Source organism: Dermacentor albipictus, chromosome 9, assembly GCF_038994185.2.
Source record: "Dermacentor albipictus isolate Rhodes 1998 colony chromosome 9, USDA_Dalb.pri_finalv2, whole genome shotgun sequence".
Taxonomy (NCBI): domain Eukaryota; kingdom Metazoa; phylum Arthropoda; class Arachnida; order Ixodida; family Ixodidae; genus Dermacentor; species Dermacentor albipictus.
In genome coordinates this window covers 128,997,985-129,010,605 of record NC_091829.1, presented here as the reverse complement: position 1 = coordinate 129,010,605, position 12,621 = coordinate 128,997,985, and the positions used below count along the sequence as shown (strand labels likewise).

General features: G+C 51.9%; 1 protein-coding gene across 1 annotated transcript in view; it reads left to right on the top strand.

The window, feature by feature from the left end:
- The window catches only part of Ras85D (ras-like protein 1), a 135,751-nt gene that overhangs the window by 84,459 nt on the left and 38,671 nt on the right, over positions 1 to 12,621 (top strand). Inside the window, exon 7 of the mRNA XM_065452529.2 lies at positions 6,305 to 6,465. Coding sequence (XP_065308601.1) covers positions 6,305 to 6,465 — 161 coding nt within the window. The remainder of the gene's footprint in view (positions 1 to 6,304; positions 6,466 to 12,621) is intronic.

Genomic DNA, 12,621 nt, shown 5'->3' with positions numbered 1-12,621 from the left:
ACGATCGAGAAAACTCTGGAGATGCGCACCCGGCAATATAACCGCCAGGGGCTCACGCCACAGTATGCCATCCAAGGACTGGATTCCGGCGACCTTCAGGAGACCATCAGGGCCATTGTGCGCGAAGAACTGCCCAAGGTCCTGCCTTCGTCGCAGCCCCAAGTGGCTTCGATCGCCGACATCGTCAAAGATGAGGTTCAGCGGTCGCTTGGAGTCCTGGAGGTGCAACCCCAATTACCGCAACCACAGCCCGAAGCGATGACCTCCGCCGCCGTCGTACGCCGTCAAGGTCCCCCTCCGCGACCACGCCAGGTTCCTGCAACGACGCAATTCCGTCGTCCGCCGCAGCCAACGCGCCCACCCGTCGCCGTGCGCACCTACCCGAGGAAGACCGACGTTTGGCGCGCTCCTGACCACCGCCCGCTCTGCTACCACTGCGGGGAAGCGGGTCACGTCTACCGATGATGTCCATATCGGGAAATGGGACTGCGAGGTTTCACCGTCAACGCGCCGCGTCCACAGCTTGGAGAGCGCCCACGTGACATCGCCGACTACCTCGCCGCTACTCAATGGAGCCCTCGACGACCATCCCGTTCGCCGTCACCAGGCCGCTACCTGTCGCCGCAGCGCCGACCATACACCGGCCCAGCTCGGGGCCGGTCAGCGAGCCCATATCCGGAAAACTAAAAGCAGCAACCGATGGAGGTGCGGTTGCTGTTCGTCGAACTGACGAAGATCCTCCGCCGCCGACGAAGACACCGAAAAAACTACCTCGACGATATAACGACACGCCGCCGTCCCGACGAAGTCTGGAAGTAAAGAATACGACGACGAAAGACAACCTGACGACGCGACGTTCCAGCTTCAGCTTAACACGACGCAGCCGTGACCCGACGCCAAGACCCAACTGCAACGCCAGACAAAGAACCACCGACCTCGACGTACTACTCGACGGCCACGCAGTTACCGCCTTAGTCGACACAGGGGCTGATTACTCCGTCATGAGTGGACACATCGCCGCCCAGTTGAAGAAGGTTAAGACTGCATGGGAAGGCCCTCAAATTCGAACCGCTGGAGGACACCTCATTACGCCGACTGGAATCTGCACGGCAAGAATTACCATTCATGACCGGACTTACCCTGCCACCTTCGTTATCCTGCAACAGTGTTCACGAGATGTCATTCTCGGCATGGGACTTTCTGAACCAACACGGCGCCATCATCGACCTGAAGTCGCAGTCAATAACGCTGTCGGAAAATCAAGCGATACCATCGGAGCGCCCTTGTAGCCACCACGCCTTGAGTGTGCTCGAAGATCAAGTGAGCATCCCGCCTCGCTCCAGCATCGTTATTTCGGTCGGCACCGAAACACCCTCTGACGTAGAAGGCGTCATTGAAGGCGACCAACGTCTACTACTCGACCGTGAAATTTGCGTCGCAAGAGGGATCGCTCGACTGCACGGAGGAAACACGAGAGTGTTGCTGACAAACTTCAGCCAGGAGTTCAAGCACATCAACAAGGGCACGACGATCGCATTCATCGAGGAAATACAGGAAACCAGCGATGCCTTTGTCCTCTCGGATTCTGTTGCATCTACCCCGACGACCGCAGTTCCCGAGCCAGACTTCAACATAAATCCAAGTCTCCCCGTGATTAAGCAGCAACAGCTCAGAAGTCTGCTTCTACGATACAAAGACTGTTTTTCGACGTCATCAAGGATCCGACAAACACCAGTCGCAAAGCATCGCATAATCACCGAAGAGAGCGCTCGACCACTACGCCAGAGCCCTTACCGAGTTTCGACGCGAGAACGCGAAGCTATAAGACAACAAGTCGACGAAATGCTGCGCGACGACATCATCCAGCCGTCGAAAAGCCCGTGGGCGTCTCCAGTTGTTTTAGTGAAGAAAAAGGACGGAACCCTACGTTTCTGCGTCGATTATCGTCGACTGAACAAAATCACGAAGAAAGACGTATACCCCCTCCCACGGATAGACGACGCATTAGATCGGCTCTGCAATGCTAAATACTTCTCATCGATGGACCTCAAGTCTGGCTACTGGCAAATAGAAGTCGACGAAAGGGATCGCGAAAAGACCGCCTTCATCACGCCAAACGGCCTGTATGAATTCAAGGTTATCCCATTTGGACTGTGCTCGGCGCCTGCAACGTTCCAGTGCGTGATGGACACGGTTTTAGCAGGATTGAAGTGGTAGACCTGTCTTGTTTACTTGGATGACGTCGTCGTCTTCGCCGGAAATTTCGACGATCATCTTAAGCGGCTTGCGACAGTATTAGAGGCCATCAAGTCATCAGGGCTCACCCTGAAGCCGGAAAAGTGTCGCTTCGCTTACGATGAGCTTCTTTTCCTAGGCCATGTCATCAGCAAATCTGGAGTACACCCCGACCTGCAGAAGACAGCTGCCATCGCAAAGTTCCCGCAGCCAATCGACAAGAAGGCAGTGCGCAGATTCCTTGGCATGTGTGCCTACTATAGGCGCTTTGTCAAGGACTTTTCGCGAATCGTGGAGCCGCTAACACATCTAACGAAATCTGATGTAGAGTTCAATTGGGAAACGCCGCAGGCCGACGCATTTCAAGAACTCAAACGATGCATGCAGTCGCCGCCGGTACTTGCACACTTCGACGAGAACGCCGATACTGAAATCCACACTGACGCCAGTAGCCTGGGCCTCGGTGCCGTCCTAGTCCAGAGGAAAGACTGACTTGAACGGGTGATATCGTATGCTAGCCGGTCGCTGTCAAAAGCGGAAAGCAATTACTCTACGACTGAAAAGGAATGCCTCGCCATCATTTGGGCTACAGCTAAATTCCGGCCTTACCTCTATGGCAGGCCATTCATAGTCGTCAGCGACCACCACGCGTTGTGTTGGCTAGCTAACTTAAAGGACCCTTCAGGACGGCTGGCGCGGTGGAGCCTCAGACTACAAGAATATGACGTAACGGTAATATACAAGTCCGGAAGAAAACACTCCGATGCAGACTGCTTATCACGCGCCCCAATCGATCCCCCGCCGCAAGACGACGTGGACGACGATGCCTTCCTTGGGATAATAAGCGCGGAAGACTTCACTAAACAGCAACGAGCAGACCCGGAGCTAAAAGGCCTCGTCGAGTATTTGAAAGAGAACACCGACGTTGTCCCTAGGGCATTTAAGCGCGTGTTGTCTTCGTTCACGCTACGAAACAACCTGCTCGTGAAGAACTTCTCACCAGTCCACGCCAGCTACCTTCTTGTGGTGCCGTCAGCGCTCCGTCCAGAAATACTGCACGCCCTACACGACGATCCAACCGCTGGGCACCTCGGATTCTCCCGGACGCTGTCGAGGATACAGGAAAAGTATTACTGGCCGCGTCTGACCGCCGACGTCGCCCGTTACGTCAAGACATGCAGAGACTGTCAACGACGCAAGACACCACCGACAAGGCCAGCAGGATTACTACAGCCGATCGAACCTCCTCGTCGACCATTCCAGCAGATTGGGATGGATTTGCTGGGGCCGTTTCCGATGTCAACATCCAGGAATAAGTGGATCATCGTGGCGACGGACTATCTCGCCCGCTTTGCTGAAACCAAAGCTCTACCGAAAGGCAGCGCAGCCGAAGTGGCGAAATTTTTCGTCGAGAACATCCTGCTGCGACATGGTGCCCCAGAAGTCCTCATCACCGACAGAGGAACGGCTTTTACAGTAGAGCTCACCCAAGCCATTCTGCAGTACAGCCAGACGAGCCACAGGAGGACAACTGCCTACCATCCGCAGACGAATGGTCTCGCGGAGCGCCTGAACAAAACCCTCGCTGACATGCTAGCAATGTACGTCGACGTCGAGCACAAGACGTGGGACGCGGTCCTCCCGTATGTCACCTTCGCGTACAACACGGCGGTGCAAGAAACAACACAGATCACGCCGTTTAAGCTGGTTTATGGCAGGAACCCGACGACGACGCTTGACGCCATGCTGCCGCACGTAACTGACGAAGAGAATGTTGACGTCGCTAGCTATCTCCAGCGCGCCGAAGAAGCCCCACAGCTCGGCCGCCCACGAATCAAGAGCCAGCAGAGGACCGACAGCCGACACTACAACCTCCGACGACGCTTCGTCGAGTACCAACCTGGCGACCGTGTTTGGGTATGGACCCCGATACGCCGGCGAGGACTCAGTGAGAAGCTGCTGCGACGCTATTTCGGACCCTACAAGGTCATCCGACGTATTGGCGCACTAGACTATGAGGTCGTGCCAGACGGCATTTCGAACTCGCAGCGGCGCCGCGCACGATCTGAAGTGGTCCACGTGGTGCGCCTTAAACCATTTTACGGACGCTGATGAACTTCCTTAGTTTGTTGTTTTCTTTGCTACGATTGCTTTTCTTTGTTACCTTCGTTTGTTTGCAGCATCGGGTCGATGCTTTTTAAGAGGGGGTAATGACACGTGTACTTTATCGGGCAACCAGGTTTCGCCGCTTAACAACTGTAATCGCACAGCGAGGGACGCGCCTGCATGTATCCGACGTTTCTGGAAAGTTATCGACGCTTCTATCCGCGTGTCTGTTGTCGCCGAACCTTGTGTTATCAGATTTCATCGCGTGACACGAATGGTGTAGAACTTTGTGGAAGACACGCGGGTCCCATCAGTTAATCTGGAACATTCGACAACTGATCTATAAAAGCCGACGCGCTTGACCCGCTGATCAGTTTTTCGACGATCGCCGAGCGTGTTCGCCGCTATCGTTGTGCTATAAGTGTAGCCTGTTTTGTGGGCACAGGTTCGCCCAATAAAGGTTAGATTTGTCGTTCACAGTATTGCTACTGTGTTATTCAACGTCACCACCACGTGACAATATTGTGCATAGGAATATTGTGCATATCGGCATAGGAATGATGATATGCATCTTATGGTCGAGGCATGCCATATCGATAATGGTGGAAGTGCGTGCGTGAGTCAGCCTTCGATTACCTTACATAAGGAAGCAATCAAATGCCTTAACAGTTATCTCGCACGTAGACCGGCACATGTACGCGATTGACACATGGTGCTACCATTCCAGAGCATGCGCAGATGAGTTTTGTCTTCTTTCTTTTTTCGTGTTGTCCACTTCTCTTCTCATGTCAGTGTCTGCATACCTTACCCCTTTCTTGCATTATGCATTGATCAACCAAGACATATGTCGTTAGGAAATTGCATCCTGTAATGAAGCGTATAATGCATGGTATTCGGTGTAAAAGCTAGAATCGCAGTAAAAAAAAAAACAACTTTGCTGCCTGTATCAGACTGGAATAAGGCAGGCCAACTAAAAAGTTTTGTTTCGATAGTATGTTGGAGGTGGGTAGTATAAATAGGCATGTAACTTGTTTTTTGCCATTGCGAGCGTGATCTGACATCTTCAGTGTAGCGTGTAGTTGGGGGAGCTGAAAACGCAGATTTGTTTATCATAGCCCTGGAATGCAATGTATTCCAGATATCATTAGTTTGGGTTGGATAGATTTGGTGTTGTTTGGTAAGGTTTGTTATAGCAGTGAAGAAAGCATGTAAAGCCGGACAATGTAATTTCTTAAGTACTACAAAGTTCTTCATTCGTCCTGATGGCTACAACAATCTGCTGCTGAATACGTCACTAGTTTTGAAGCCCTCAACTACAGCGATCTCTCATAGCTGTCTATTGGGGCATTAAGCAACCATCAATGAATAAATGTTACGAGCAATTCCTCTGACTGAAAGCAAAAGCGCCATTTTTAAGTTGTGCATGGTGCTTGCAACCAGCGTGCGCAGTTTGAGTGCCGTCCACTTTGTGCAAAAATATTTCGTACTTTAATGCTTGCAGTTGTTTTTTTGTCTGTGCAAAATTGAACTGTTTGTGTGCTTGGATTTCGCCACTCTGGAAAGTTGGTGGCCTGCTTAAATAAACAGGCATGGGGCACAGCCTCTGGCATGGTAGGATTTGCAGGAACTAGGAATATTGTATAACCCTACGCTGCATTCTTCAGTCATGGCCTTTAGCAGCTGTACACTAAACACCAAACACAGCATGAAAGCGAAAATTGTGCGCATACATGCAAATTATTGCCAGTTGCTGCCTGTGTTCGCTGGCAGCCTATGTTCACGTCACTGCCATCACTCGGTGATTCAGGCTTGTGAACAAATATGGTGCTAAATTGTAAACATTCCAAGTTACATCTGTAAACATTTGCACACTTTGAATTTCGCCTTGATTGTCCGTTTATGGCTTGACCTAGAGCCAACCACAACCTCCCCGACTTGCTCCTTGGCTTTCTTGTGTCTGCAGTGGTAGGCAACAAGTGTGACCTGCCGACGCGGGCAGTAGACATGAAGCAGGCGGGCGAGGTTGCGCGCAACTACGCCATCCCATTCATCGAGACCAGTGCCAAGACCAGGATGGGGGTGGACGATGCCTTCTACACGCTCGTTCGTGAAATTCGCAAAGATGTAAGTCCCTGCTCCGCCGACTGTCAACGAGGGGCAATAGTGCCCTGGGCAACACAGTATGTGGTCCTGATTGTTGTAGAAACAGCCACATCATGTGCCTGTCAACACCGGCCAAGTGTTGTTTCAGTGCAATCTGCTTCTTGCATTGCACCTTGGTGGGCACCACGGGGCACATACACTGCATGAAGTGGGTTGAAATGTTTTTGTGTGTTTGTTAGTTCTTTTAATTTTCGTTTTCTGTTACTGGACGCTTCCTGGGCGGGACACCGATACCGATGACGGATCCCCCCTCAACCGACAACCGGGAGTCGTGCAGCTGTGTTGACAAAACCAGTCACTGTGCGATAGGCTCCTGAATAAACACGTCGTACTGTAATGTGATCGCCACAACGACTATGCATTTTATTTAGTTGTGCTGAATATGGATTCATATTTAGCATGCTTCAGAAGTTGAAATGCACGAAAGCCACTTACATCAAGTTTGAGCAGGGGTTGATGCCACTCAGCCTAGGTTAGATGTGGCAAAGCAGCCAAGTTCATGCATTTGCCACTGTTTGACCTGCACTGAACGTCCACAGTAAGACGGTAAAAATTGCTCTTATACAGTCGCCGGTTGATAAATCGGGCACCAATAATCTGGACATGCTCAGTAATTCGGGCAGCCTCGCAGCACCGCCAATGGCCCCACAGGTGTAAAGACGACCAATATTTCGCACAACTGCCAGCTCTACATTTATTTATCCGGACTTCATCCTTGGCTGTGGCGTACGCCGATTCTGCCCCCATTAGCTGCTCTGGCAACATCAAGACATCAAGTATGTCGTCGGAGATTACATGCTAAATGGGAATCCCTGAGGCTTTGCCTTGGTCGCAGCACTGCACCTCAGAGATTAAGGGGGTACAGGGGTCTTGGAGACGAAAAAATCACTAAAAAGTCAATTTTTCAGTTATGTTAGTTTCGCAATCTAGACGTCATCACGCGCTTGGCGACAAAAAATGAACGTGAAATAACGCGTCTTTGTGCAAAAGAACGCCGTATTTATCACGCGAGACGCTCATTTTCATCTGCAAGACGCACCGAAAGCGCCCCATCTTGCGCCGCTCACAGTTACGAAACCGATGAACGGAGTGCCGCCATTTTGGTCTCGTTCGAAAGCGTGTGCTTCCCGTTCCCTTTCCCGCCGAAAACAGACATTCAAGGTTGCTTCAGGAGGGAGCAACCAGGCAACAACGAGAGAGACAATCCCGCCATCCTGTTGGTCCGCGACCATTACGTGACTAAATAGCGCCTTCTGATTGGAGCGCGGGAACGCCGGGCGTGCGCACCGGCGACGCCTCTTTGCCTGAACTATCACTCAGCGTGGACGTGATCAGTCAAGATGCGAAACCGTGCACGGAAATTCCGTACTGTGCATAAATTTGGGAAGCGTAGAAGAAAGCGCGCGGTGCAGCGAAAAGATGCACCGGAACTACGAGTGACGTCTGACGACCTTATTGGACCGGCGGACTTGCAGGCGCTGCAGAACAATGGTGTAACCGAGGAGTTGGGTGCAGCACAACGGGAAGAGGCGATCGTGACGGCTGACGGCGTTGGCGCTCGGCCTGTGCTATGGAAAACGTCGGTGCCGCTCGCGATGTCGACGGCAGACCGTGAACATACAGCGGACACCCCTGATTGTGGAGCAGCAGTCGTCACGGGCGCGTGTACTACGGAGATGCGCACTCGGCCGGACCACATGAGAATCGACACGGCGTATCTCACGGCAGTGGAGCAAGATCAGATCGAGCAACAAGCACTGGAAAAAATAGCGGAACTCTCCTCAGTTTCAGCGACGGAGTGCAAGGTGAAGTGCCTAACAAGTGAGCCTCGTCTGGAAAGTGCGTCGACAAAAACGTACACCATCGTCGACCTCGACATGGTGAACTGTTTACTAAAAGTTGCTGGTTGCCGAGTGTGCCGCGGAGTGGTGACTATCGAGCGGGACTCACGGGAGTACGGCATTGCCGTGAAGCTGAAAGTTCTGTGCAGCAACTGCGGCGAAATTGACCTGAAGTGGAGCTCGCAACGAGTTGGTGGCACTGCCAACTGCAATCCTTTCGAGATTAATGTTCTCGCGGCGCATACCATACAGAGCACGGGAAACGGGCAGATGGTGCTTAACAATATTTTTGCCGCTATCGGGGTTTCGCATAGAGGCCTTCACAACAAGACCTATCAGCACTATTTGAAATCAAAACTAAATCCAGCTGCCACATGTGCCTGCACTGAGAATATGGCTAAGTGTGCCACTTCGGTGAAGAATGTATATCGAAGCCTGAATTTCGGAAATGCAGGTAATATTGCAGTTTCTTTTGTTGGCACTTGGCATACTCGGGGACATTCATCTCGCATAGGAGTGGCCAGTGATAGAGCTTTTTTCAGGCTATGTTTTGGACTATGTTGTCCTTTCGAATTTCTGCCTTGGCTGTGAGCTTGGCCCTAAACCAGGAACCCCAGATTATGCTCACTGGAAGTCGCAGCATTCATGCCAAAAGAACACGTCTTCCAAGGCAGGCCAGATGGAGGTGGAGGCAGCACTAATTTTATTTTAGCGCTCGCTTTCCCTTCATGGCCTGAGGTACACAACCATGCTCTCCGATGGTGACAGCAGATCATACAGTGCCATTAATGAAGCAAAAGTCTACGGCTTCATACCTGTGGAAAAAGAAGACTGCGCAAACCACGTGCAGAAACGCATGGGAACAGTGCTGCGGAATCTTGTGCAGAAGCAGAAAGGGGAAAATAGCGCATCAGTGGTAAGGGCCGCCTGACAGGAGACCTCATAAATAAGCTGACAAGTTATTATGGTTGGGCGCTCAAATCACATTCAGGAAATGTGGATGAGATGCACACAGCAGTGTGGGCTACGTATTACCACGTAACCTCAACTGATGAGAAGCCCAACCATAGCTTTTGTCCCCACGGCCCTTATTCATGGTGCAAATATAATGCAGCCATTGCGAAGAATGAGCCCCCCCCCCCCCCCCCCCCCCCCCAAAAAAAAAAGCAGATACAGTCTGCCATATGCTGTAAGCAATGCACTGCGGCCAGTGTATGAGCGCCTCTCTGATAAGAAGCTCTTGCAGAGGTGCCAGAGAGTGAAGACGCAAAATGCCAATGAATCGCTGCACTCGATCATTTGGAGCCTGGCGCCAAAAGAAAAGAATGCATCACTGTTTGCTGTTGAGGCTGCCGTGGCAGAAGCTATTATGCGCTTCAACCTTGCAAGCCACCAGTCTAGCTCGCACATACTCAGTGAGCTGCACGTGCAACAAACTTGCGCAGGCAGTTGACGAGCATCCAAGAAAGACAGCCGCCGTGTGGCCAACGCAGACAGAAAGCGCACATCATCGGCAGCATTCCAGGAAGCCATCAAGAAGAGACGCAAAGAAAAGCCTGCTTCGGACTATTCTCCAGGAGCATTCTGATTCATTGTAGGGGTGAATTCTATGATTTTGTCCCATAAAAAGTATTTTTCACATTGCTAAATGCTTTTGCATTTTTCTCGGATCATGATTTTCGCACGCGCGAAGATTTGGCATGTGCACTGTGTCACTGTTAGTTCTTCGATTTGCACATTTTTCCTGAATGCTAAACAGTTGGTGAGTGCAAGAAAACTATAATATGGTATGCTAGTGCAATGCAACTTTTTCAAATCTTGCAAGAAGTAACAACAAAAAATTTTCTTCCAAAGTTGCTAATTCAAATTTTGATAACTTTGGCTAATATGTAGATGGAGATACAAACCTTTATATGTGCACTCTTCAAACATTCAGAAACATACCCAGTTAATTTTAGGTCTCTCAGTACAATAAATTTCTTGAGTCACATCCCATATTTATAATACTAAAGATTGCATAACTTTTTTTTCATTAAACATAGAAAAAAACTGATTTCATATTTGCAATCAGCTCACTAAACTGAATATAAGCTGCAAGTTTCAACGCTCTAGAGTTAATAACAATAAAGCTCTGCTCGTGCACCAGGTCCCCCCTGTAGTATAGTGTCGCCCCCTGTCAGATCTATGTGTCATCACACATGTATGTTTTGTAGTTGTTTAGCTAGATGGCGTACCCCCCTTCTGTCATGCGACGAGCATTGGACCAATCGGGAGGTGTCATCTGGCGTGTGAAGCCTTTATCAGCAATAAACGGCCGAGGGTGGCCGAGTCTTCGTTCCAGTTTTCAACGGGAGCAGTTCGCTCCGCGTCTCCTTTACTGCGCCGGCGTTAGCCGCGCGTTCGCTGGTCGGGGCCCCCCGCTTGCCTGCCGCTGCCGACACAACATCATTTGGCGACGAGGATGGGATTCCCGCAGTGGTTCCGACCGACGCCCCGGGAAACCAACGAGCTTCGTGAGTGAAGCGTCCCTTCCGTGTCTGCACGGCCGGCAAACGCCGCCGACGCACTTGGCGTCGCGAGGCTTCCGAGCCTAGGCCTACTCTCCCCCTTGCTCTTCCTTGCCTATTCCTGCGGCGAGCTCCGGCTTGCCTCCTGCACGCTACCCGGCATGGCATTTACGGCGAACCTTCCTGTTTTTCTTGAAGTGCCTGGCCCTCCGTTAATTCCCTGGTACCGCTGGAAAAAAATTTTTCAGGCCCACCTCGAAGCGGCCGGCGGCGGCGACTGGACGGACGCACGGCGAGCGTCTGCGCTCGTCGGCGCTCTCGGGCGTGAGGGACAACGGAAGCACTTTGCAGCCGAGGAGCAGGAAGCAGCAAGGCAGTTAACCAGCGCAGCGTCAGCTTCAAGCGAAGCAGCAAGGCAGTCGACCGGCGCAGCGTCAACGTCAAGTGATGCGGCCCCGCCAGCGTCAGAGTTTCCGAGACTCTTGCAGCGGCTTGACCGGCTGTTCGCCGCGTCAACAAATGTCCTGGCAGAATGGCACGAATTCACCAGCCGAAAGCAGCTCGAGGGAGAAGGCTTCCTGGAATTCGTGACCGCATTGAAAGAGAAGGCGGTACAGTGCAACTTCGGCACAAGCTATGACGAGCGCGTCCGAGACCAAATCATACATGGGATAGCGAACGCCAGCGTTCACGAAAAGTTGCTGGCCCATGGCGAAACCCTGTCCCTGGACAAGGCAGAAGAAATTGGACCCTCGTTAGAAGCCCTGCATCGAGCGAACCGCGCGTTCGACTCGGAGAAAATACAGAGAATCGAGGCAGCTCAACTTGGCGCTCCGTCGACGAGCCAAGATGGCCGACTTCTTTCGGGGAGCCGCCAAGATGGCCGACGCAGTCCGGGAGGCCATGAAGATGGCCGACTTCTTCTGAGAGGCCGCCAAGGCGACGGACTTCTTCCGAGAGGCCGCCAAGGCGACGGACTTCTTCCGAGAAGCCGCCAAGAGGGCCGACATTTCGCACGTGGCTCCTCCGGGAACCGTGGTGCATGCGACCGGTGTGGCAGCACGAAACATATTGCAACGGACAGGAATTGTCCAGCAAGGAACCGGCGGTGCAACGCCTGCCACATGTTGGGCCATTTTGCATCCGTATGCCGCAAAACCCGTATTGTTCAACACGTCTCTTCCGCAGAGACGCTGTCTTCAACTTCCGCAGGGCAGCCGTCCGCGTCTGTCTTGACGGTAAGCGCTTTTGAAACTAAAGATTTGGAAGTTCCGGTCGTAGTTAACGGCGTCTCCATGCGACTGCCGGTGGATACGGGAGCGTCTGTCTCATTGATGACGGCCGAAGATTTTGGAAAGCACTTTGGTCGACAGCCCAGACTGTCACAAACAGCAGTGGACTTGAAAAATTTCTCCAAGCAACGCATCGACATTCAAGGCCTGTTTCAAGCCACTGTCCAGTTTTTTCAAAGGTCATGCTCCGTCACGTTCCACGTAACGACTACAGGAACATCACTGCTGGGTTTAGACGCCATCCAACGCTTGGGCATACAGATCGACGGTACGTCATTGACATGTCGTCTACCATCACTTCCTTCAGTACAGAGCCCCACAGGTGTGCCTCCGGGTTTTGATCACCTTTCCAGTGACGAGTTGGGTCTCGTCAATAACTTTGTGCACCGAATTCATCGGCAGCAAGATGCGAAACCAGTATCTTCAAAGTTGCGCCGAATACCCCTGGCTCTTCGTGACCAGGTCACAAATGAATTG